At 38.1% G+C, this 27,877-nt stretch overlaps 1 protein-coding gene across 1 annotated transcript; it reads right to left on the minus strand.

Annotated features, from left to right (window-relative positions):
- Positions 1–289: 289 nt before the first annotated feature.
- Positions 290–27,826, minus strand: LOC104802610. The gene is made up of 62 exons (XM_010526287.1): positions 27,573–27,826; positions 26,909–26,990; positions 26,553–26,656; positions 25,714–25,809; positions 25,561–25,608; positions 25,371–25,421; positions 25,093–25,196; positions 24,804–24,921; positions 24,140–24,241; positions 23,832–24,032; positions 23,470–23,627; positions 23,103–23,261; positions 22,447–22,539; positions 21,933–22,287; positions 21,604–21,717; positions 20,945–21,040; positions 20,735–20,802; positions 20,250–20,370; positions 19,952–20,173; positions 19,632–19,859; positions 19,440–19,549; positions 19,204–19,300; positions 18,811–18,909; positions 18,561–18,701; positions 18,322–18,390; positions 17,452–17,934; positions 17,039–17,359; positions 16,645–16,776; positions 16,387–16,500; positions 16,030–16,214; positions 15,588–15,696; positions 15,332–15,475; positions 14,666–14,941; positions 13,896–14,567; positions 13,475–13,681; positions 12,371–12,474; positions 11,711–12,006; positions 11,479–11,563; positions 10,367–11,068; positions 9,941–10,259; positions 9,587–9,745; positions 9,339–9,502; positions 9,073–9,253; positions 8,721–8,990; positions 8,398–8,604; positions 8,090–8,144; positions 7,663–7,793; positions 6,600–7,538; positions 6,440–6,516; positions 5,556–5,994; positions 5,271–5,357; positions 4,864–5,019; positions 4,599–4,783; positions 3,788–4,330; positions 3,217–3,394; positions 2,984–3,126; positions 2,760–2,886; positions 2,070–2,291; positions 1,568–1,924; positions 1,218–1,376; positions 845–1,117; positions 290–754 (listed from the first exon to the last, which is right to left on the minus strand). The coding sequence occupies exons 1-62, from the start codon at positions 27,585–27,587 to the stop codon at positions 596–598; spliced, it is 12,411 nt and encodes a 4,136-aa protein (XP_010524589.1). The 5' UTR covers positions 27,588–27,826; the 3' UTR covers positions 290–595.
- Between the last annotated feature and the right edge of the window lie 51 nt (positions 27,827–27,877).

A 27,877-nucleotide genomic window follows, 5' to 3' on the forward strand; every position in this document is an offset into this window, starting at 1 on the left:
TAAGTCAAAATGAGGAATCAACGATTCAATGTGTATTTGTTCTCCATCAGGAGCTGCCGGCGGTGAAGAATGCGGTGGTGCCGACCTTGTGCTGACGGCTTTGAGAATGGCGGTCATGGCGCGAATCTGCATCTGCATCTGCATCGCAGCCATGTAATCTGTCGTTTCTTCCAGGTCAACATATCTTGTATAATCTTTCGTTATTTATTTCATAATCTGTTGTTATATCACATTCTGTGAAGGAAATCGAACATAATTTGACGACCCAATACCATAAGAATCCATAGCAGACAGACGAATGGGGTGTGTATTCGATTACGAATGCATAGCGTGAAATAAGGAGAAAAATTACGAATATAAAAATTTATGTGGCAGACCGTATGTATATATGATGTATGTAAGGATGTACAAAAAGAGATATGCAGGGCAGGCATCTATATACACAGTTATAATTATATATATATATATATATATTATATCCTACGTGCCCATAAAAGGTACTTTATTTTTTTACCAAAACTGAATGGGCCTACTAAAGAAAGGCTAAATAGAATATAGGAGAAGTCATTTACCAATAACGTTTCAGTCTCTAGTGCTAAGTGGCGGGGGGGCTGGGAGCAGATGAAGGGCTAGTAGTAGTTCCAAAGGTTGAAGAAGGTGCGACCAATGCGGGCATTTGCTGAGGAGCTCCTTCAGCCCATGAGCTCTCAGACATTGGGGAGTATGGCTTTGTCACTTTGTTCTTCCCCATTCCCTGAATAACATACATTTGCTTTCTCTCTATCAAAATAATCTCATCTGTGGTTATAATTACATGGGGGAGACAGAGGAAGAAGAGGCTGACCTTTGAAGCGTTCTGGCCGTAAGTGTTAATGGCTTGATCAACGGAGGTATAAACCTCGAAGGCCTGATTAGTGCTGGGGCTGCATTTCACAACACGGAATTGCTCTCTCGACTTCAAGTAAAGAATGAGGCGTGAAGGAGGAGATCGAGGTTGGTCCTTTTTCCCGTTAGTCAGTTCCATTGTCACCAGGTCATCCCATAGCACATCCCACATTATAGAACATGCGTCTTTAGCCGGGATGAACTTTCTCTGACCCATTATGTTGGAGGGTTGCTGTAAAAAAATTGAATTGTCTCATGAACATGAGAGTCCTTCTTAAAATAGATTGTGCAAATTTATATATAATATAGGACGGGAGAAATTGTGGACTCACTTGTAGTAGTATCACTCTTCGATGTGTGATCATCAAAAATTTTCCTTTGGGAAGCATGAAGTGATTTTCATAAGCATCTGATAAGGCAAACTTCCCTCGTACTTTAAAGAGATCAACCTGACCGAGGAACGATCCAGATTCTGCCAACTGAAGTATAACCTGCAAATGCAAAAATGGAGAAGTTTGAACACTGCACAAGCAATTGTGGGTACCAAGAGAATCAAAACAAAAACTTTCAAAAAGCTTGAAGCAAACATGTACAAAGGGAATTCATAGTTATCTGAATAAATGAAATACTGCTAGTTTGATGTATCTCAACATAACCGACAGATTCATATTTAACGATTTACCTGTCCCTGTGCTCTGTATTCGTTATAAGGCCGGAGCAAGCTATCAGCACCAATAACTCTGGGCAATCTCCGACGAAGAAGCTGCTCATCTGAGGTGATAGCAGCTGCGATTTTCATCCTCATGGCATTTGCACCTTCAGTCGTTTTGGACAGAAAATCCAGAACCCCACTCACGGGTTGGGCAGCTGCACCGATAATTCCTTTCCCAACACCCGAGACGAACCCTTCCACTCCCGAAGACTTTGCGCCTTCAAGAGGCTTTGTCAATATGCCCGTGACTCCTCTAAACAACCCTTTTGCAAATGCTCCACCTCCTTCTCTGATAATATCGCCAAAGTCCTCAACACCTTTGTTCTCCTGCCACATACCAAGAGACGCATCTATGAGTATACACAATCACAATATGTGGGGGCCATGGTGGTAGGCTCATACTCCTTGTTTTTAAACTGGTCAATTCAGTTTACGATTCGATTCGGTTTTCTTCAAAAGCAAAGTAACAAACCTGTCTCTGTCGGCTTTGAATGAATTTTTTATCCATTGATAACGCAGCTATGCCTTGACTCATATGTCCAAGGGCACTGCTTGCGTTGCCCAGAATATCAACACCAGAAAGCAGTTGAAGAGGCTGGCCAAGGATGTCCTTTTTTATATTCCTAATTGCATTGTTGATCATCGTACTTTGGCGCATTGATATCTTCTCATGAAATCTTTCACTTATGCGTACCTGTTTTTTATGGCAACAATATAGAAAAAGGTAAAGATCCAAATCCAGCTGCATTTGGTTTGTATAGCAATTGGCAATCATTACAAATTAAACAGGGGAAAAACGCCTGGGAAAAAAATATGAACTACTAACGTTAGTCAGTAAAACCCACACTTTTTTTGTATTCAAACGACAATACAGCAAAAATTAAAAGTTTGGTGATTTAAAATCAATATTCTTTTAGAAAAAAAGCAGATTTTAATCCATTCAACTTGTCTTCTGCCTAATTACTAGGCAGATTCCAAAAATATTATGGTATTTAATAGCTCAAAAAAATTGTGGAGGTATAGTTAGCTCATTTAAATACTCAAACCTGTGACACTCATTAATTATAATCAATATGAAAATATCCTTATGGGAAGAATGATGGTACAAACATAGAACGAACTTAAAATGTATAAACATTAAATTAACCATTGGCAGACTTACTGGCATATTTTCGGTGTTACCAAGTGCAGTCATCAGGGATGACCAAAAACCAAGCACTCCTCTTGGTCTTTGACCAGGAGACATAGCCATGGTTACTTTGAATCTAACTTCCGAGATGTTAAGAACTCTGTATTTTCAAAGGGGTAATCACACAAGGTTATAAAAAAAACAAATCAGCAGACTCGGTTTACAGACAGCTCACATATCAGCAACTTGTTACATACCCGATCTGAATGGAGGGATCAACTGACACAGCTGTTGACTGAGAATCAGATAACCTTGTCAAATTGGCTTGCTGAATCATCTCATGGATGCGCCAAATGATAGGTTCATGAATGTTTATCAGAAAGGCAGTGTTTTCAGGTCCCTGAATCGGAAATATCAATGTGGGCATGTACTTCTTTAGAAGCAATTTAAAAAAACTTCAGGTGGAAATAAGGAAACCGAACAATCTTACATGGAAGCCAATATAGGGATAGACGCGGAGATCAAGAGAAGCATTTGATTGCAGAGTCACAGAGAACTTCAAAATATAATCAGCTTTATCGCCTGTTCTCTGGGGCCTGAACAGAACTGGCATAGGAGTTAACGGCAGTTGGTTATCTACTTGTATTCCTTGCATCCGTACTTCGAACCTGTAAGATTACATATCATTTGTCATTAATGCAGCTCGGATGCAAGCGTTTGACATTAGTTGATCGCAGTTTTGCTCTTACAAATAGAAGCAACCAGTCAAAATAATCTGATAAACACGAATGTGAAAATTTGTGATGTTAGCAAAGATTTATACAGGAAATATTAACCAAATCCCTCTCGGCACACTACTGGTGATTGAACATAGTCGCAATGTCTACGGACTAAACATCTATAATGCATCAATACGATGACCATTCCAGCAAAACTGCATAATGTATCAAAATGCCTAACTGGACCGGATTTATTATTTGGGGAGCTATGAACATGCCATGATGTTCTAAAAATTGAATTTACCCTGAAGGAAACTCATTAGGAAAAACTACTGCACTGACCTGCTAAGCCCAGAGCCCAAGCCAGTTGAATGTGCTACAAAGAGATTTTGCACTGACATGTACAATATTTCCTCTGGAGCAGAATCAATAATGGAAACACCAAGCTCAGCAAGCTCAACAATCATGTGAAACTCGGATTCTTCTGGAGCCAGCAGCTGAGCTTGCTGATACTCATTTCCGGAAGGTTTTGACGGAGATGATACGGGAAGTCTTCTGTTCATGCTCGAAGTAGGCTCGAAGGAAGGCATCCAGTCACTGATTTTAACAATGTTCCTTTTGTCTTCCTTTAAAATAGTAACTCTTATGGCTCTTGTTGGTCCATGTTCGGTACTTCTAGGTAAATGATCACCTATCTCATCAATATCATACTTTTCAGATTTTGATGGGTCGGTTCTGTCAGAAAGGAGTTCCAAGAGATGCCGTCTACCAAGATCTTCCCAGTAAAATGAAGCAGCAGCATTAGGAAGAAGAAACTGCCACGAATCGCTGTTACCATCCACTTGTCGATAACGAATAGGTAGAAACATGGAATGGTTCTCAATCCTGTGCAGAGGACGTTGGTTTCAATTGAAAAATAATAAGTCACTGAGACGAGTATATGCAGTGAAAGGGAGCAAAAATAAAAGAGTGAACAAATACAGTTAGACTCAGCAAACATGATATACTATTAAGAGAAACAGAATTCCACACAAATTTCAAGCCTTAGTTAGTTAGTTAATCCATCAACCGAGTAGGAATCACAATAGCAGTAAGGGGAAACCGAAAGAGAAAATAAAATCCTGCAGTAAATAAATGTGGTATACGTATCAACCTGTACGGGCCTGAGATGGTGTTTGGCCTGAAAATAACTTCATATCGCGAGTTCTTAGTTCCACTTCTGACTTGTATCCTCAGTGGTAATTGATCGGTTCCATCTTCTTTCCCAACAAGAACACGCATTACACCTTCATTAGAGACACTGAATGGTGTGCTCCATCCATATCCACTAACTCGTAACTGAAAATTGGCCATTGACCGCCAAGAACATTAATCTTCATTGAAAGCAAGAGACCGGAATTTCAAGGCAATTTACATACCTTCAGCAACTCAGTTCTAGTGGAAGACTGCCAACCAAAGAGCTTTGGAGGATCTGAAGGATGAATGCATTCTTCTGTCTGAGACTCACACTGTTGAAGACAGATGCTCAAACCCACCCTGTTAATGAATAAGGTGTGTGGCTGGAGATGAATAACCTGAAAGCAAAAAGATTTAGTCATCTAATACTTCATTGGATACTGAGTGAAACTTAATAGTCTGATCATCCATATTTGCCAATCAGAACTGTCTCAGCTTTGCTAATAAGCAGTGGTTTTGCATCAATATGTGATAACAACATCGTGTAAACCACTAGTCACTAGATGTCATATTAAGACAAGGAATTGATCATAAATATGATGAAAAAAATGAGCAACATATAACAGAAATCATGAAAATGATATCTGACCTTTGTTCTGTCAGATGTCATATTCAATACTGCAGAGAGCTTGTAGTATGACGCGTCTGAGCAAAATGCCTTGACATCTATGCGTTCCTGGAAAAGGGTTTCAGGTCAAAGAAAAATTACAGAAAATAAAAAAATCAGTAAACGAGATACAGAAAAACTCAAGTTTTCATCCATGCGATAAGGAGGAAACTCCAAGCACAAAAGATGATTCATCTATAGTTTATTAACAGTCCGACAAAGACAAGCCATCAGCTTTGAACAAGTAATTAAGCTTTAGTTGGTCACCTTCTTTTCAAGATCAAGAAGAGAAATTCCCGGACTGTATATCTCGGAATCACGAACTGCAACAGCAATACCAACTCGTGGAGAGAGATAAGAATCCTTTTGTGAAGGAAACAATAAAACCCCACTCCGTCCAGCTGATTCTTGTGGAGAAAGCATGCTAGGTATAGGACTAGTGTCCTCTATAACCTCAAGCACTCGGAGGTTTTTTCTTTGTAGTCTCCTATCCAAGGAAAATGTCGGATTTTTCTTGAAAGATTTGGAAGCTCTAGACAGACTGGAGGAGTCTGCCTCCATATTTTCTGAAGGTTCAATCTCCACCACTCTGTATGCCAGACGGAGATACGAATCATTTGTAATCCAATATGGAACAAAGAACCTTACAGTCTTCGGTGCCGCACCAGTCTCTCCCATATCACGCTCAATACTCACACGCAATCTCCTGCAAATCCATCAAAACAGAGCGCAAGCTTATGGAAAAGTAATGTTTCATGGAATTGTTATCTGGTATGAAACAGAGAGGAATCTCAAATTTCATCTGTTAATCTCGCAATACATTCTTGTTTCACAAATCATCAATATTCAATTACAGTAAATTTTCTCCTCAGGTTACCGCTTAGTTTAGAGATGTTACAGATAAAATACTTTCAAGAAATTTTAGATGATAGCATTTGATTGAAATCAAGAGTCAGTAACAGAAGTCAGAAAAGAGAAATTTCTAAGCTAGCAACTCTTTTGTGAGCTACATCCACCAATTATTCCAGAAACAAATAAGTGTACTTAACCTCAATCATCAGGCATGAAGATTAAGTAACAGACTCGACAGGACTAAGACTAACAATCCCAGGAAAAATGAAAACCAAAACGTAACCTCGGGGATGACAAACCTTTTGCTCTGTTGATGGATCAACCAAAAGGATGATACACTGTCACTCGAAGATAAATCTAAAACAGGAATGGGATCCTACAAAAAATGACATTGAACATAAGCAACAATACAAAAATGTTTTTCAGGAGGGAATACATTGTTAGAAATAGAAGACCAACCTTTTCTAGAACCCAACCACCTTGGACTAGGAGCGTGAGGTATACAGGTCTCTGAACATCTGCTGAATATATATGGGCATTCTTTCTTGAGTATACTGTACCATGCTGTCGCTCAAGATATGTACCTTCTCTTGTCTTTTCCCACACTGTGAATTTGGCTGGACAGGGAAGTCGATTTTCTAGCTTCAGCGGGGAATTTATAGCAATTTTCCAATCATAAACAGGTGCATTAAGATCTGTATGAAGAACGGAAGCATCTGTTCCTATGCTAAGCCAAAGAGGCTTACTCCCAGTACTTGGCTGGCAACAGAATAACATATCCTTCTTCTCAAGCTGGTTCAATTTCAAGGCAAAAGTAGATGCCTTACTACTCTGCTTCAAAGTACTTTGTCGAGTAAGCAAACCTTGGTCTACAAATGGCTGGTCTTTTCCGCAACCAGAACTCAGAGCAACACAACAACCCCATGCATAAGGAGAATGAGGGTGCTCCACCCCTGGCCGAACATGTAAGCATTGCTCATTATCCTTGGATAAACATCCCCACGGTAGAACATACGAAGATGTAGGGGCAATAAAAGCTTTATGGTTGCTTGCTCCTGAAGATATAGTCTGATCAGAAGATAAAGATATCTCTAAACTGATATCTGAATCATTGACAACTGTAGCTAAACCTCTGAATATTGCATGCTTTCTTCCATTTCTAATGGAAACCTCAATTGCAATGAAATCATTTTCCAATGATTTGGGAGTAACAGAGAGGGGAAGCAATGAACGAATGCTATGCCATGAATCATCAGGGCGAACTCCAATCCAGAAACCAGTGTCTCCATCAACAAATTCCTTATCTTTCATATTTCTCTGGGTGTTGGCAATCATACTCTTCTCGAAATAAGAAGTCGAGACGAACAAGTATCCGTTGTCACAGGTATCTTCGGCATTCTTCATTTCATACAGCAAAGGAAATTCGTAATGCTTTGTTAGATTATATTTCAGAAATATTTTTAAAAAAACTTGCCACAGAACATCATGATAGGAATTAAAAGTGAATTAAAAAGTAACTAACCTTTCTGCGAAGTGGATATGAAATTGTATTCTGAGCTTCGTTTGACTGATTTAGTACTCTAACTGAAGCTACCTTTCTCAGCGTGTTAGCACCGTATCCAACAGGAAATGAAAACGACCCCACAACCTCACCTACATAGGTCAATAGTGTAAAAGAAAGAATATCAGGTAACACAGAACAAAATCAGCTCTTTGAAACTATCCAATAGTATTTATTCAGGTGGCAAAAACAAACCCATCCAATGACTGAAATGGAAAATAAATATATAAAAAACTGCATTTAGAAGCTTGGGTAGAAAACTAACTCATTTTTACTTTCAGAAAGAAATCATTAAGTTTTTGCACCGAAAAAAATGGACAGCAGAATTCAAGGTTACAATCAAAGAAAGAATCAAGAATCAAAGATCTAAGAAGTCATAGGACGGAACCTTTTCCAGCTTTAGCAGCAAGGTTTGTTACCTCAACCTCCAATCTGGCTGATCCCTATTACAACCAAATAGGAAGCTCTTTAGTCTCAAAACTATGACAGTCTTTTCCTTTCGAGAACATTCTATTTCAAACATGAAAGTATGTAAATTGAAATGACCAGCTAATTTAAAGTGAGCATTAAGAGAATGACTCATCCGGAAGAAGCTGTTTCAATTCAATACTTACAGCATCATCAGATATGACTCTGCATCTCAAAGTGAAAAGAGAAGATGAACCAAGGGACATTTTTAAAATAATCATTGCGTACCTTTCTTGGAATTTCAAAAATGAAAAATTCATTCCACTTAGCCGTGCACTCCATGAAATTGTTGATAGCTGAAGTCAAAGGTTTAACACACTTTGTCCTAGCACTTTGAGGAAAAAGTCTTTGTGAATCTGCACCCTGGCTATCAACCACGAGGCGCAGAGCACAAAATAAGTTGTGGCTATTACCATCATCGACTATATGCAAACCCTGCACATCCAAGTGGAAAATATAATCTTAGCCATAAAAAATTGGCAACAAGCAATCAAAAAAATTTAAATATAGTTTAAAATTGCAAAAAATAAAAAGTATGTAAATATAGAAACCTTAGCCTCAAGAATTTGTATGGTCATATAATGACGTGCTTCTCTGTAACTGTCTGCAACATTTAACCTATTGGAGAAACTTGGAGGTGGAACCCAGACAGAAGAGTTTTCACCATGACACAACTGTACGAGCACATCTGAGTTCTCCTCAAGCTTTTTCAGATATATTTCACGCCCAAGTTTATTCTCTACAATAATGGTCTGAAAATCGTCTTCATCAAGAGCTGAAAAGGCTGAAAAATCCCCATTTCCATCAGAAAGACCTGCTTCCTGTAAGAGCGGACTAACAAGTATCAACTAAAGCAAAACTCAAAGAACTTTCCATTCATAAAAGGAAAGCACAAAATGTTACCTGCTTCTTTTTAGCTGCTTTTTCTTCAAGTTCCAACTGCCTTCTCCAAGAGACAAGAACATCACCAAGAGTTTCAAGATTTGCAGCACTAACATTTATGTTTAAGATGTTAGTAGCAGCGATTCGCACGCGCTTTCCTGGCTTTGACGTTTGATTCAGACCTGTATCATACGTTTCCAACCTTCAAAGCAAACATTAACACTCATGACAATTCTGGAAACTATAAGAAAAGAGCAGAAATGATAATAAAGAATGATTATATTTACTTAAATATTCCATCAAATGGCTCCAGCAAAGGTTCCCAAGTTTCCAACTGTGGGTTAAATGTTGAAGCAGCAATTGAGGAGATCAGCACTGCATTCATGGCCTCAGGACGACCATGAGTTGCTAGCTTGATATTGGTGACAGTTGTGTCAAACAGAGGAGTCATCTGGAAGTACTCAAAACAACATCTATAAGTGAACATCACGTTTATCCAGCAAATCTGTTAATACGATTGACCATGGTTACATACCATTCCTTGTAAGCCATCTAGAAAGGTCAGAGAAAAGCATCGCAACTTCATTTCTGCATTCACGTTTTCCCGTGTCTTTGGCTTTATGGATTCTCCAATTGCAAAAGCTAGCCGACTGGATGGCTTTTTAAGATCAGAACGAGCAAGAAAAGTGCAAGCCTACACATTGTATAAATTGATATCAGAAGCAACATATACCTTTACTATGTGGGTGGCAGCTAATGCAAATAAAAAAAAAAAAGTTCTCAAATTCAATGATGACAAGGGGAAACCCTGCATTAATTACTAACTATATTTTGGCCTCTTCAAAGAATAAGAGACACAGAAAGAAAAACTTAGATGAGATTATCGAACCTGATTCTCAACCCTCCAAACGCTCCAGCATTGAGACGATTTAGAACTTGAAGACCTTGAGACAAAAGCTTCGTAAACATTTGTATGCTTTACAAGATCAATCCTTGGACAACAGAATAAATCCAGAGGTGGTGCCTCGTCAAATTTAGAGAGAACGCATCCTAGAGAAACATAACCAGGAGGTGCAACTGGATACCAGCAGAAAACCTCATCCAAACCTTTCCCAACAATGTGTGCAACTTTAGAGAACTGCACAGGTTTTGCAGCAATCTGAGTGTCATCTGCTTTGAAAAGTATTCCCAGGGCCGGAGGTTCCAAGCTTTAGATGGAAGAAGAATCCACATGTTACTATAACAGAACTGTAAGAAGATAGCATTCAAGGTTAACACTAGAGACATATAAAACAGTTAAATAATTTTTACTAACCCTTCAGTAATGCAATCACCCAGTATGGCAAAACCAGGACGTGATATAGGCCGCCAAACTGAGACTGGTCGACGAAGATCACCACCCTTGTCCCACCAGATTCTCTCAAAGTTAGGAGTTGAAACATAATAATTAGTTGCTTTAGAGATTGTTCTAAGAATATCCCATCCTGATGAACTTCCACTCCAGTCACTTGTTTGCTGGCTCTTAAACTCATTAACAGATGATGGATCAGAGACATATGTAGATGACTTCGCTGGAAGAAGACTCCAAGAAAGACAATGGCTGAGGCCACAACTATATTCTTTGGAAGGAGTGTCAGTTGAAGAATGCACATAGCATGATCCAAGGACATTATCTATGCGCCATATGCTGAATCCAGAATTGATCGATGAACTAGAGGGCACAAAGTATATGCACTCTGAGAAGCTGCTCGAAGATACAAGGTCAGAACGTAAACAATAAACGACGTGATCGGCTGGTGGTTCAATTCCCAGATTTGCAACACAACCCATAGCAATGTATCCTGGAGGTGCTATAGGCATCCAGAGAGAGCACTCGTTGTCATTGTTGGAATGACCACTAGCCCCTCCCGAACCATGAATAACAGAGAACAGACCAATATGATTAAACCCAGTTGGCTTCTTCACACGCCCATACGCATTATTCACCGCCATTACTGCTTGTGTAGGGGGTATTGCCCTGTAAGGAAAATTGCAAAAGAGAATAACAACATAACAACATTAAACATTGTAAAAAAAAGAGAGGCTGGCACGTCATTGAATCAAGGTTGTGCTCACACCTCCATTACGGAAAGAATATGCTTAGTTTTTAGTACATCAATGTTCTTGTTTCGGATTTATAACGGACATGGTTTGATGCTACTCATAAATCCAAGATTCAAAAGATTAAGATGAGGACGCGTTCATGACCATTTCCAGGCTCCAATATTGTAAAGTATATGGAAAGTGAGTAAACCATAAACTTTCCTACAGGTTAGTTGCAAATTCAACTTTTTCAGAAAAAAATTTTCTGCAATGGGAAAATCAAAGAAAAAACACATCATAATATAAAAAATATAAATAAACAGCTAAGTCTCCAGCAACTATCACCTTGATGTCACACAATCTCCCAATATGACATAATTTGGAGGAGCGCGCGGCCTCCAAATCGTGAGATTGTTCCTGGGTCCATTTTCTGCATGTGCCCCAAAAACAAACTTATAACAGAAAGAGGATGATCTGACAGACTGTTCTTTGAGAAGAAAAGCAGTATACGAGACCAAAAATTGTGGCTCAGCAATGTAAGGTTTAAACACTGCTCCATAACTTAACTAGCACATACCTTTGGGCGAAACCCATATCCTATCAAAGTTGGTGCATGGAGCTAAAGGAACTGCATTGCCAGATTGTAAAGCTCCTGATACTTGGCTCTGCAGATTCAGTAGTAGAGAAAGAGCACTCAAAGAAAGGTGGATGTATATGTCAGTTGACATCAATGACATATTTGTTTTCTCTTTAACAGAGGTATACCCCCCTGAAATATCGACTGGATCAAGAATGATAAGACCAGAACCAGTTTCAACCATCAGGTCCTTTAGCAAAGCCCGAACCCAGACATCATTTTCTTTTGACGCATACCTGTTGAAACAGTAACAACATGCATCAACAAAATAAAGTGATATTTTAATTCCACTAAGAAAATAGGAAAGAAATAAGCTTCTTCACAAAAAACAGGTGTAGGATGTAGCGGCCAGATGGGAGGGTTATCACATGACTGAATTTAATACTACACTTTCCTTTTAGAGTCATATAATAGCAGAGATCCATATAGTCAGAATATCCTCTATATCAACAATCCGATCATATCCTTTTATCAACAAAACATCAGGCAGTTGAAGAAAAATAGTTTTTTAGTTCAAATTGTTCATGATTTTTCTGTAGCAGATAGTAATAATATGAAAATAAATAACAGCATTTTAAAATACGATAGTGACACACTTACATAAAACTAAAATCCATTTTCACCCGCAAAAGCTTTTCAACAGAAGAAGAGTCATCCAGAGAGGATTTTGTGCCATCAAAGAATGTGAACTCGGGAGAAACTACCTGCACGAACTTAAAATTAACACTCAGAAAAGGGGCCAGTTAATGAAATAGCACCATAGAACACATTTCTTATTAGTCATTATTGGAGTAACAGAACAATACTAAAACTTGTGGTTTGAGAAATGCCAAGAACCACTTTATGCTCTACTACTTACAAAATGTATATAAAAGAACTTACGGCTATATATTAACAATTAGAGAAAGTGGAACATATGGAACATGCACAGAAATTTGTAAATCATCATTTTCACTGTTCTCATTAGAGTAATATTCACACACAATAATTTAAAAGGAAAAAAGTGGCATAGCATACAGATGAAAACTGAAAGTAAGTATCTAATTAAAGAAATACTTATTGGTGAACAAATTGTAATGTGCAATTAGATTTGACACTGCACATACAAAACCTCATATGAAGGACATGAATTAACTTAAATTTCACCTAATAAACCTAGGACATAAAGAAAGCAAACAAAGGCCCCATATAGTACTCACATGCAGGTGCAGACTCAGCACACAGGAGAAAAGTCTAAAACTTATTATATGAAAACAGAAACTTCCAATCTGATATATCACATAGGCCTCATAAAGAAGCAAACAAAAGCCCCGTATAGTATTCATATGCAGGCGCAGACTCAGCACACAGGAGAGAAGTCTAAAACTTATTATATCAAAAAAGAAACTTCCAATCTGAATCTGATATATCACATAGGCCTCATATCTAGATTCGTCAAAGATGGCAACATAAAGAAAGATGATCAAGAGACCTTTGAAAGAAGAAAAACCTACAACACCAGATCAGTAAAAGGCATGACACACAAAAGCAGACGCAAGAAAATAGAAATATCAGAAAGCAAAAGTTCTAAATAAATACGGAGTAAAGGTAGAGGACCATCTATCATCTATTAGGTTAAATAAAATCAAGCCACATGGAATTGTACAGCTGAAAAGAATCAAACCAACATATCAAGTACGCATGAAAAACCTCGAGTCAAACTACCTGAGCTTCAAATGTAAAACTCTGGCCAGAGTTGGAATCATCCTGACAAGTGTCCAGGGCATCTGATGATGCATAGGCGTCATTAAGCACATTATCAGGATTAGATGAGGATTTTTCTACAACCGAAATATCAACACCATCTTCCGGAGAAAGTAAGCAGCTGCTATCATTGCTCAAGTAAATGGACTTGCTCAAAAGGGATCCATTCTGCCACAATGAAGGGAAATTATAAAAGAAGCCAAAGCACATATTCAAAACCATAAAAAAAGAAGGGCATTGCTAACCAGTAAATGCTACAAATTAATTCCATGGTGCAAGACTTTGGAGAATGTATAGAAATCTAATCCTAGTATACCAAGTGAACAGAAATTGTTGCAAAGCATGCATAGGACAGAGAAAGGAGAGAAGAATATCTATCTACCTTAATTTTCACGTTCACAAACCGCAACTTCTTTCCATGTCCAACAATTATGATCGGCTGTATTCTGTCTGCACTGAAATCTTTGTCACCTTGTTCACTCAAAGAGATACACTTCCCACAACCATCATAAGTATATTCATCAACCCCTAAAGAATCAGCTACTAATTGTCTACTAGGGGACAAGTACACAACATCATCAGTTTGTTTATAGAGAGGTTGAGAGAGAACTATGCTATTGTTTTTTGTGATAGGATCATTTTGTGGATCCATTGTCTCGTCTCTGCCAGTCATTGCACGCAAAGCTGGGACGAAAAATTCACCAACTGCAAGTAGGAAATCGGGTACAGCAAGGATACGAGGTTGCTGAACCCGCAAAACACAAGACTGAGAAGAAGCTCGCCATCTGTAATCCAACAACAGCATTGTTGAACACAGTGCATCAACATCAAGACTGGCCCTAGAGTTGACTCGCTTAAAGCTTCCCTTATTTAGGGAAAAGGGGAAAGATCCTGAAGAAGCTTGCTTGGAAGCATCAACAGATGACCCGAGCATAAGTCGCATTTCAGGCTTTGTGTCGGGACGGATATCAAGAACAGAAAATTTAGGAACAGACACATACAAATCCGTCTCAGAAAGTGATGTCATCCTGTAAGATACCCATAATCCTTCAAGCTGTTGAATCACACAAAATAGGGGATGAGTAATTGTGCTTTCTCATGCTGAAGGGACAATTGCAAAAGGAAACAAATCCAGATCCAGGAAACACTTACAGCAACATGAGCTAGTGGTGACTCCTCATTGGCGCTATTGTGTAACTCAAGAAGAGCATAATTGATATCGACTGCCAGTATAGTAACTGTCTGTGACATAATCATCTGACCATTCAAGTTAACTTTATCAACCAGCAGGCGCATTTTATCGTTAGGACCAGAATTGCCACCACGGAAGTCTGGGGGTAGCTTTGGCTCCTCACACAAATTCAAATATGAACAGTTGACGATAATATCATATTCTTTGTCAGACATTACACCATGCAAGAAATCAATCTGTCCAGTAAATATTAAAAAAATAGTTAGTCCTGAAAAAATGGCTGTTAGTAAAAAGTGGTAATAAGATTACTGATAGTAACAAAGAAAAAGAGAACCATATATGAGAAAACAGAGATAGTGTGAAATGTAGTCTCGGTTTTCACTCAAGGGATAAATAGCTTTTCGTTCTGGAAGGATATCAACATTATGGCTACTCTTTTCTATCTCTGCTAGCAAATTAATTCCTTTCAAAATAATATTGTAATATGAGGCAGCTGTTCCGATACTCACAATAATGAGAAACAAATCAGAAACAATTAACTTCATTTTATTCTAGATTCTTGATACTGAAAAGTGGATATTTAAAGTTCACCTTAAATCATACAAGCAAGAAGGTGGAACTGTTACCTTAACCTCTAGAGAAAACGTTGGAATTTTCTTGAAAACATCTCTCAAGCTGCGCCGAACAAAGATGTCCAATCCTTGCCCTTCACGTATCATAGGTTTACCAATACAACCATTGATGCCCACTGACATATTAAGCCCCAGAACCTTCAACCAAACCCAAAATAGGGGAGGCATTAAGCCATTCAAGGCATAACATTTCGTAGCATGCATTTAGCAAGTTGAAGGCATGAATTCCAAACAATCATAAACAATATACCTTTGCATGAAGAACATCAACACGGACAGCACTAGGGTCTTTCTCTGGACACCCATGCCAACTTATTTCATTTGATACCTCCAGCTGGCCAAGATCAAGTTGAATGTAACTGCAAGAATAAAAGAATTAAGGCGTTACCTGACTTCAGAACAAAACTTAATTTGTTGCAGATATTAGCGAGCTAGCGCTGAAAGCTAGCGCTGAAAGCAATATATTGCAGACCTCATGCTTTTAGCTTCTTTATTACTAAATGGTAACACCAAATTCCTCAGTAAATAATTCATGGACACAAACTGCGGAAAACAAATCCACACAGAAGATGTCCAATAAAAACCAAAAGAAAACCGTGAAGAGTGCGAGTGCAGTAGAGTTGTCCTAAACCTAGAATAATATAGTTATCAAAGCAAAATTTGAGTAATACAAAGCTCAACTTTCTACTTACTCTTTGCTCATTGAGTCTCTAGGAACAACAATTACTGGAGTGTCTAAGGAAAGGTCCAGCTTCAACGCAGTAGCACCATCTATCTCGTATTTCTGGATTAGCCACTCAAAGCCTCCAACTTTATCGACAAGCTTTATGACTTCTTCTGTGTGAGGAGTGGCAAGTCCCATGAAGTAAGCTGTTATCTGCAAAAAACTTGCTAAGGTTGATCGACAATAATATTAAGAAGTTCATATAGGTCATCTCAAGTACAAAGAACAAGTACTCTATCTGTGCTGATCACATTCCAAATCGACTAGGTAATTTGAGACAACATAAGTCTAGTGATCAAGACATACAATTAGTTCCTCTACATACCTCTTGAACAAATCTATATAGGAACACAATGCGAACAGCTGAAAGTCTACCAGATAAGCTATAATCATATCCTTCATAATCATCATCGCCAGCACTGTATGAATCAAATTTGAACTGCAACATAAAAGAAAAAATTAATCACAATAATAATAGAATGGTTATAATAAGGTGGTGTAAAACGAAATCTTAAAAAAAGTAACAAAGAATCAATAGAGCTCTAACAGACCCTTCAACAACTAACAAATAAAAACTCAATACCTTGATAAGAGACTCGACACCAGGATCACGTATGTCACAAAGCCAACCCCAGCAGTTTCCAGAGTCTAATGACTTATCACATAGTTTGAAATTTCCTAGAGTTCCTTCTATAGAGAGAGAACTTGGGTGAACCTTGACAAACAAATAAATGAAGCCAAATGATTATGATTTAAAAAAAAACAGATCCTGAACAACATCATTCCTGTAAGATTAAAACATCAAACTCAAGCAGAAACATAATAAGAATTCATGCTTTAAGAACTAAATTGCAATACTAAGGCATGTATTGAGCAAATTTAGTTTCTCCAACGCGAACTATTCTATAGAAAACGAAGTTAGTTAGATCTGGGAAGCATAATCAAACAGGTTGAATCGAAACGCCAATATTCTGTACCTTAATGTCCAATACAAATCTTTCTTGCACAAACATGGCAAGCTGAGAACCGTCCTCCTTGTTCAGAAATACAGTAACACTGTCAACATTCATGTTCAGGTAGAAGACAACACGGTCCTTGCCATATCCAAGTAAGCCTTCAACACGTCCACTCTCATCATTTTTTTCTTTCTCACTATCCAATTTTTGATGTGTTGTGATGTTAGCATCTTTATCACTTTCCATGTAAGCCGCGGTGCTCATATCAAAGCCAAAACCAATCAAAGCAACAACAGTAGGCCTGTTGCAAAAGAACTCCAGTTTCGACATGCGGACACTCATCTGAGATTTTTTTTATCAATCAGATATTAGTAAAATAAATAATATATAACGTCACAAACTTAGATTGTGCCCATGATGTTGACATTACATACCTGTGTATCTATTCCATTATAGTCATGAGAACTTGAACTCCTTGTCAAGAAGACAACTGACACGAAGTCAGAAAATTCACCACCCTGTGCTTCATAAAATACCTCATCATAGAGGCCCTTACCCTGAGATCCATCTTTTTCATGAACCAAACCTTCAGCAGACTTGAACCCGACGCATTCATCAGAGTCCATCATCATGCTACATTGGATCATATCCATATCTGGAGTACTTGGATCTGTTGGAGACAGAAACTCTGGCAAAGCATCTGTGAAGGCATCCTCATCATCCACATGTCCTACAGGCATCTCCTTATCATTAAAATCACATACTCCATGCAAGTCTTGTATGTCGCCATTCTTCAAAACAGAGTATGCCAAATACTGAGGAATTCCGGAAAGCTGATGCTGAAGTTCATCTTTAACCTTAAGAGAATGTAGCTTTGTCCTGACTGTTAAGCCACTTTCTGAACTAATCATGTGCACCTGCAAAGCACATGTGTTCCTCTACTCATGAAACTAGATCCACATTATGAAATTTATTTGAAAAGTTAAACTCCACTTATGAGAAATGTTAAAAAGCACGGAATTTAAGTGCTAGTCACTAATGAGTTGAAAATATCACCCTTGAGATATGCTATCGGATTGAGCAAAAACTACGCTGACAAGTTAAACTCTAATCAACCACAACAACCAAAAATATGACTATTCTGGTACTTAACATTGTATGATCACTTGGTTAACCAAAATAAATTATAACAGGTCTAGGTTGCTTATGTTTTATCCCAATCAATATTATTGTTTGGCTGACCAGAATCAACTATCACACTGAACATCAGAATAAGCAATGTGTTACACTTAAGGAGCACAAACCTTTCCTCCAGCAGCAAGAACTTCAAGAAGCAGAACTTCTTCAACCTTCTCGTCAGCTTCATCTCTGATCTGTGAAAGAAAATACAATACCTTGAAAGTCAAACGCAAAATCAAGAAAACATTGCATCGAGAAAATCAAAACTCCTAAACTCAGGAAGCAATAAAGTTCCTAATCAGTAAAGGCATTAACATAAAACTGCATGCACAACAAAAAACAAAGAAAGCTAACCACAGCTGACCTTTCCATATATGAACAACTTTGTCTCAACTAAAGCACCATTAATAACAAGATCAGCAGCTTTTAAAATCCGAGTCTGAGGTTCGGGGAGGTCTGCAGTATCGTCACTTGTTTGTCCAAGAACATCCACCGTTAAAGGAGCCTATACAGGGACAAATAGCATCCAGTTAACAAATAGAACCCGATAATGGTAATAATAGAAAAAGATGCTCTCAATAGTTACAGAGAAAGGAAAAAGGAATATCATATACAGAAGCTTGATAGGTAGCTTGAATTAGTCCCCTTAGCCAAGCTGTCTTCTCCTCCTCTCCCTGAAACTCTATGATCCAGGTGCTAGATGATTCTAGAGCCTAAAGAAAATAAAAGATTCAGCATCTTTAACCAAACAGAAGTAAAAACACAAAACCGTCTATTAAAATGCCCTTGCTCCTGTAGGTCTTGAAAAGCAGTTTCAATATAACAAAGGTACAGAGAGTGACTGATAATGTTTAAATCATTTGGTTCATATGGATTAAGTAACCATTACAAAATGCAGTAAGCTATAAATTTGATGACATATAGCTCTACTTTTACGCCCTAGAGAGCTTATAAACATGTTGATATGGCATGCGTTCTCTGAAATACTAAAAAGCAACTCAGCATACCTTCTTAAGGTCCATTCCTCTTAGACCAACAGCGAGGCAGTAGGGCGAGCCACCCACATTTGCCGGTGGAACTTCAAATACTTGCCTTCCGGCCATGCTGCATTTTTCAAAATATAAATGCATGATCCCATGCAAGATACCTTTCAATAGAAACACCTATTTCTAGAAAACACAATGAACAAGAGAGCTCATATAACCAAAATACACAGAAAAGAAACAGGAAATACAAAACGAACCTTAAATATCGTTGATAATCCAGTGACCTTTGTGATTCAAATGCATACAAATATGACCCAGATAAAGCAAAGTAACAAGGTTGCCAAGTAGCAACTGAGTTACCAATTCCCTGAAACAAAATATTTGTATAGAAGTTAGCATTAATATATATTGATCATGTTTGAACAGTACATTTGTGTTGCAGCAGATACCTTCCAAACTAAAACCCTGCTACTACTAGCAAGATCTGTAGGACCCCAAGGTAGCATTCCATCCTGGAGGTTATCAACAGGCGGTTGACCACAAATTTTCATGGCATCCCACAAGATGTTTGATAATTGCATGATCCTGAGGTATCTTGTTGGTGAGAGATGAACACCTAGATTTGGCACTTGAATGGAAATTCGGGTGGACGGGTAACTTGGGTGAGGTACTTTGATCTGCAATAAACAATAAATCGATGTAAGGGGTACAAGCACTTCATTAATATAATAACTAACTTATAAAATAGGAAAGACTGTTAAAAAGATACCTGATCAACAATTACTGCCATTCCACACCTATCAATTAATGAGTAAACATTGTCAGCTTTCTCCAGAATAGGAGACATAATTGGCTGATTGTTGAAATCTTCCATGAGGAAACTGCAACCACGATTGTCAGATCCACAGTCCGTAAAGAAAGCAGCAATATCTCTTCCGGAAATGTAGAAACGGGAATATAAGTTTTGCCTATGCTCCTCAGACCGACTATCCTGCAATGTTTCAACAAGTTTAAGAAAAAAGAAGAACAAAAAATATATCTAAACCAAAGCATCTCCAGAAACTTACCATAGTGGTTAGTGTAAAATTGCCAAAATCCAGAAGAAAATGGCTATCACACTTGGAAGAGCCTGCCGCCCTCAAAGGAATTCTTACTTTTGGAGCATCAAGATCAATATCAAGAGCAAACCTAAGAGATTAGAAGAAAAGAATAGGAAAGGTAGTGAGCACTCTCCTCCTTAGAGATATTTAAGAAAGGAATACAATTAAAATCCGCTCAACATCATTAGCAAATATCACCTCATGAACAAAAAAAAGGCACAAATATATAGCCTCTTGAGAAACAATAAATGAACAAGCTGACTGAGGTGCACCACCCCACCCCACACACCCCATCCCCCCATCCCCCCATCCCCATGCTTTTAACCCCAGGTAAAATGCAACAATCGCTCCACATCTTTCGTCTACAAGATCAAATGAAAGTGCAGGCAGGGCCGGCAAACGCGAGAATAACAACACAAGAAGATTCAAAAATAAAGCTAACAGGCTCTAACCTGCTCTGCTCCTCCAACACCGTCTGAAGTTGTTCTTGGGCCCGCCGAGTTACTTCCTCTAGTTTCATCTATAGTTAAGAATGATGAAAAATGAGCAGTAACCAACAAACATTTGCCTTCAACAAATTATTGAAACCATGACCTGCAGTTCTCACTGCAATCAGGCTGAGAGTAGATTCAGAGAATAGCTCCTGAGAATTACACCAATACCTGAAGCACAGTGGCAGTTTCTTGAGCAACAGTTGGGCTAACTGCATTACTTCGCTTCACAAACTCCAGCACACGATCAAAACTGTCAGTCAAGATCTGAAAATCACAAGATTTGCAGGACACCAATTCTTAATATAATGGTACCAAGCTAGAATAGGAAAAACAATTCTTCAAATATATTGATTAGTGGACAATGTTTCTTCTTTCTCTTAGCAGCAACTGGATTTGATCAGAATAAAGCTATCATGGAGCACGTTAGATAACCTCAATGGGATAATGTCTCTCTCTCTCTCCCTCAATAGTAGGTAAGTTTAATTTTGACTGCAAATTAAATAGAAGAGACTTCCAAACTCAGAAAAAATGTATCTACTCAGGAAGGTGAATACTGGAATTTCAAGTGCACTGATACCAAAAAAAGTGAAACAACCACGCGGTAAGATAAAGATGACAACTAAAAAAATTCTAAAGACCCACTTTGTGGCCACAGCCATTGCGTATTTCAAATTCTCATGCAACCGCATACTTCACTCAATCCCATCGACTAGATTTTCGATAGAAGCTCTAATAGTTTACTCTCGACCTAATCTCACAAGTTCAGTCATCTTTGGACACAAATAAAAGGTCCATCATTCCACAGCATGCATGTAAGAAGAGATTACCGTAGCATGACAGGGAGATATTGTGGCCGATAGCCTCCAATCAATGTTCTCTCCGATTGGTGAGTTGACAAAGTTAGCCACCAAAGCATTTGTCTTTTTCTGACTAGACACACTCTGTGAAACGAGGACAGAACTGGAAAGTGGTCAAATCTTCAGCTCAGATTCAATAGTTCAATTTTACTCAAAATTCTATCGATCAAAATTTCACTTCAGGAAACTTTAATTGCAACCCAAAAAAAAAAGAAAATAAATGAATAGTTGTTTTCACTATCAATTCACAGAAAGATAAATGAATAGATAATGGGTGCTCGTCTTGTGTGAAAACAAACCTGGGCAAGTGAACCTTCTGGTGCAGATAAGCCATAGAATCTCAGCGATACATCACACTGTGTACTCCGGTGTTTGAACTTGGTTGTTACATCTAGCTGCTCAAACTTACCACAGAGCATCTCTGTCTGATTTATATCAATAATACTAGCTGCACCTCGGCCAATTGATACGGTCACAAGAAAGTGAGTCATATTCTGCATGTCTTTTCCTGAATATAAAACCATCTCTTCATCTGGCTGGTGACTCAGTAATTTATTAATTGCCTGCCATTCTTCTTTTGTCAAACTTTCCTCCATCGATTTTGATCCCTCAGCTGCACTATCCACAACAGTGTCATCTTCAGCTTCTGTCCGCCTTCATGGAGGAGGCAACCACAAAAATTAGTGGAATGTAGAAGATGAAAAACATCAAATACATAAATGACAATACAAAAAGAACTGACAATCAACACGAAATACTGACAATCCAAGAGAACAAATATTCACAAAATGAAGTAACAAAAATTCAACTGACCATCTAAAAGAAAACCAGCTAGCCTTTTTCAGCCTTCTCTGCTCAGCTGCCTCCTTCGATTTAACAGATTCCAACTTCGCATGTGCAAGCAACCTAGTAAGCAAATATAGTACAAAAAGGAAAACATAAGACATGTCAAAGGAAAACAAGCAAGTAGATACAACAAATTTTTTGAGAACATCTCTGAAACAGTAGAGCATTTTTGTGCTGTGGGCTGCAAAGGGATACAATGACATCAGATATCAAATCAAGCATCTCTTGAAAATTTTCTAATAATTTTTATTAACTCAACGCTTGGAACTCCAAGTTATAAATCATTGCATGGGATAACCATGAGCAGAGCATCACATACACACACAACAAATTTCTCATAGGGCATTGTCGAACAATCATGCGAGCACATAGCTAGAAACGTAACTGCATCTACAACATGGTTGTATGACAGTACTGAGAACAAATTCAACCAATACACTAATACATGCAAATATGTAGGAGCATAATTTACTTCAATACATTCTAAACTTTAACCATATTCTTCTAAACAGTCTCTACAAACATTCTATAAAGGGAAGAAAGAGGAGTGGATTTTCAGACGTGAAAATGCATCAAAATACAGAACTTTGATCCATGCAGCACAAGGACCTACGGTTACGTACCTCCACAAAAGAATCACTTTGGAATCAAGATCTTTTTCAATTTCTCTCATCTCTGGGTAATTATCATTTGATAAATGCTGCAGCAAATTGGCATACAACTGAACATAACGTCGACGTAGTTGGCAAAGATGATGAATGCGATCCCACGAAAACCGATAGCTGAAAACCATTAAACATGAACAATCGGATCAAAACACAGAATCATTCCACAAAGACATCCTGGTGTTGGTACTTTACCAGAAAGATAGTCAAAATTTTACAAACAAGACTAAAAGATAAGATGGTTCCACAAAGAAATGACATTTCTTTGTAGAATTCATTAAGGAAATCATGCATGGGAGATAGGGAAATTGAAAAAAAAATGTACCACAATTTCTTTTGCTGCAAACTAGCTTGAGTAGCATAGCGCCACCACAAATATGGAGCCTCCAATACGGGGATCATGGGCCTCAAATGAGAAATCTCTATATATGTTTTGTATCTGGAAACAACTTCAACTAGCTTTATCCAATCATGGTATTGTTCCTGTTGAAACAAAGACAAAAAAAAAACAAGTGATTAAGACAGTTATCACTAATAGACCCAGTCATCCAACTCTCTTATAGACTACTTAAGCAAGTTGAAAAAGGGAAATATGGGAAAAGAGAATGCATGATCCACATGATAAACACTTTCCCCGAAAATGAATCAACTAAATACGGCGACTATATCCAGCGAAGAAATTATCACCTCAGTGATCATCATGTTAACATCGGTTAGGACGAGTGAAGCCCTCTCAAATGGAATCTCTGGATTATTTCTTTCTTGATTTCCTAACCGGTGATATTTAAGAACTCCATTGATTGGTGACAATAGGTATTGACGACTCAAGGCCCATTTCGACTTTATTTCACTGTCACATCTCTGCTCCTTTATGCCATCTTCAAATATCTGAAGAAAAATTAACATATAGTTAGAAAATACAGTATAAACATTTCAATCGATCAATATTCCAGCAAATGAACAGAAGCACAATTAGAAGTTAAGTAAGGACAGACCTCAACCCAATCCTCAGGACTAAGATCTTCCCATTTCTTCTCTATCTCCCATGGAAAGCTATTAGAATCATGATATAGAGCTAGTCTCTCGAGCTGCAATGACTGTTTCAGAAACTAATGTGTCAGCTGAAAGATTTCTTTCAAGTCTTTCTTCAAGTAACATCATCATCATTCGGCATGGAGATGCATACTTCAGTCAATCGCAGATGTATTAGCTTATACGGTTAATGTGCTTAGCTATAAAAGATCGACCATTTGCCCATAGGCAAAAGGAAACAAGCAAAGAAATACACCATCAGAGCAAATAACTTTTTAAAGACTCCAAACAAAAGATCAAATAATTAAACTGAACAGTATAATTGTTTACACCCTCAAAGGTTTGGGCCAGCGAATAAAAAAATCAATCTTCGTTCATAAAGAACCAACCTCATGTTCTATTGGAGTCCAATACTTTGTAAAGTCCCTGAACTTCCTATATGAAGAGATATTACAAAATGGGGCTTTTTCAGGAAGGGGCCGTTTTTTCTTGAAACCCAGTACATGCAAGCAATCGAAGTCTCAAAAGGACAGTATATCTATCGAATCAGAGACACATAGAACTTTGTCTCCTTCCAACTACTTTGATTAATTAACCATGGTAAGGAAAGACAGTAGAACAGCTCACCTTGCGCAGCTTATCCAAAGCGCCACTTGTGTCAAAAGTTTCATTCCCCTCTTCATCCATTGTAACAGCAGCCAGCTTGGCCAAGGTGATTCCAGCAGCAAAAGGGTGCCCTGGGTTACTATAGCAAGCGTTGTTTTGAAGTAAAGAAAATGAAATATTTTTAAAAAAAATGCTGAAGAGGCACTTCCATGACTTTTCGTATCAGCAATAGGAAGCATCTAAGATCTCTGAATACAGAAACATCTGTTATAAGGAAGCCAAGGGAACAAAAAAGCAGAAACTGACAAACCTCGTTGAATCTTCATATCTGACGTGTACATTGCTAATAGATATTTTCAGGTTTCCAATAATTGTAGCTATTAGCGAACCAAGCCATGAATTTCCTGAAGGAGGCTGCAAAAGTATCAATCGCCAAGCTACTTATCAAGTGGAATGCAAAACTTTATTAAAAAGAAGTTCACAAGGAAAAGGCTAAATATGAATTAGGAAAGTATAATTGTAACTCAAACCGAAGATTGCAAAACGAATGATACAAGGAGAAAAAAGTGTTTGAGTTCAGAAGCATACACTTCCCAGCTTTGATTTTGCTATTGCTTCAAGAGTAGCAGATTCTGCTTCCTGAACATGAAATAACAAGAAATGATAGTCCCCAAATTACAACAAAATCTTACTTTAAGATGGAAAACAAAAGCCAAAACTCATATGACAGATGTGATTAAGAACCAAGAAGTATGCATGAAGCTTGAAAAATGAGTACCTCAATCTGTTGAAGCTTGGTTTCCAAAAGCTTCTCCCTGTCTTCCTCCTAAATTTGAGGTAGTGTAAAGCGGTAAGTTCCAACCAATAGTTAGAAGACTGATAACAGAAAAGCAAACAGAAATCAACTTTCCGACAGAAACAGCCACCCTACCTTAAGTGTTCTGCTGTCCGGAGCCGGATTAGCAAGAACGAAGACACGGTCAATCAAAACAATGACTGGCTCTTTTCCTAAACTTTTCCAAGGAACCTGAAACAAAGATTTGTGCATATGTATCTTTGACTTCCCTTGCTAAATGCAAATTGTTAAGCTAAAATGCAATAATTAATTGTCACATTCTATCTCTGGCATATATGAATTAATACTTCAGAGAGTTCCTGACAAAAAAAAAAGCATTTGCTGAAACAAAACAAAAGTAAAACTTCATAAATCAGGAAATACAAGCAAACAATCTGGAGCAACGCATAGAGTTTCAATCCAATCTCCATGGCATTCTATACTAAGAAAGCTTCCGATATGAACAACAAACAACATCGCGAACAAAATCCAATTTTTTACATGCATTACACACGAAATTATTTTAAACATATTGTACTGCATTACATAGGCACAGTGTCACTTCTGCATGACATTATAACTATGGAATCACTTCCCAGCGCCGCTGTTCATTTATATAGATAAGCAGCCTGGATAACTAAAAGACATAAACAAAGATAACTGAAATTTTGTCTAATTCATCCAACAGAGTTCAATATCTCCAAAAGGCATTTACAAAGGAAATTTTTCTAAAACGGTAGAAGTTAGACAGATTCTCTTCCTCTACTTGAGAAGTTATCCATAAGTAGCTCCCGTGGGAATAATCCACCCAGCATAAGTTCTGGAAGACTAAAGTGGATAAACTTTCGAGAAAGAAACAACAGGCTACAGAAGGTGGAATATGAGTAGCAGCGTGGAGAAAATCATAAAAAACTATGAGGAACAGAAATAATCACCTTCAAAGTTATGGTTCCTACAAAACCACCTTTGACAGTGACCGGAAGTTTGAGCGAATTCAGGGCCTCTGCCTTCAACTTAAGATCTTTAAGAACAACATCCCCTGAAAAGTAAGAAACCCAATAACTGGATGTTAAAAAGCGAAATCAAAGTTAAAACATAATCTGATTAGATACCCTAGGAATTTCATCCTATTGGCAAGCTTGAGCATGATCCACATCAGTCACTTTTTGCTCCTCTTCATCCGATAAGCAAAGTAAGAAAATCACACACTGAAAAACTTTCTACACATGCAAACTGCCAACAAACCCTAGATAGTACTTAAAATAAATGTGGAGGGAAATGAAAGATCAACCTTTCCAAACACTGATCCGCAGAGCCTCTGTCGAGAGCCCATGGACATATTCACCCAAATACCTCCGGAGCAGATGCAGCACCTGGATACCAAATTGCAATGGACATGAAACTCGTCAGGAAAAACATGACAACATAAGATACTCTGAAAGACAAAGATGTTGTGCTCTACCTAAGAGCAAAGATATATTGCAGAATGAGATTAATACTTACAAGGGGAAAAGACAAAACATGAAAGAGGAGGGAGATTGTATGCTATGCTATGCTCCATCAGTCATGAATATGAAACAGATAACAGGTTTCCAAGGAACATTGACCCATATACCATACAATTATATCATTTCAAATCCAAAACATGCGCTATTGTAAGCTAAGAATCCCATCTACATACAGCCCAAACTACGTCCTTAATCAGCGTCCGGTTTGCTCTTCTTTGTTAATTCAAGAAACCCACAAAATAACTGATTCATCAACAATAGATGCTGTCGCATTCCCATAACCTATGAGCTTTCGTATGAAACAGTTGATGCGCTTTCGGATATGAGGAACCCATTTTCTTCTTTTCAGTTCACATATTCAAAAATTATCCCTCGTGGGGAAAATTTCACCACAATCCCAAAAAAATCAAAAATATCAAATAGAAAGAGAAGGCCGAATAAACTTACATGAGCTTCGAACATGGTTGCGAAGAAGAAGAGAAATTAGCCCGAAACGAATGGGAAACCTTCCTTCACTTCTGGTTTAACAAATCGAGGATCATCGAGATCCGGCAAATGAACCGTGACGGCATTTAGGGCGGCAGGCAGAATCCGAAACTCCGATCAAATTCGCGTCCGGCGAAGCCCAGCGATTGATCAAGATCAAGATCAAGAAAGATCGAGAGAGAGAGAGAGAGAGACGGTTTGAAGAGAAATGGGAGTGGAGAAAGAAATGAGAGGAAACCCAAATATTGGAGGTTGAAATACACGTG

The sequence above is a fragment of the Tarenaya hassleriana genome, unplaced genomic scaffold, assembly GCF_000463585.1.
Source record: "Tarenaya hassleriana unplaced genomic scaffold, ASM46358v1 Cleome8, whole genome shotgun sequence".
In the NCBI taxonomy this organism is placed as follows: Eukaryota; Viridiplantae; Streptophyta; class Magnoliopsida; order Brassicales; family Cleomaceae; genus Tarenaya; species Tarenaya hassleriana.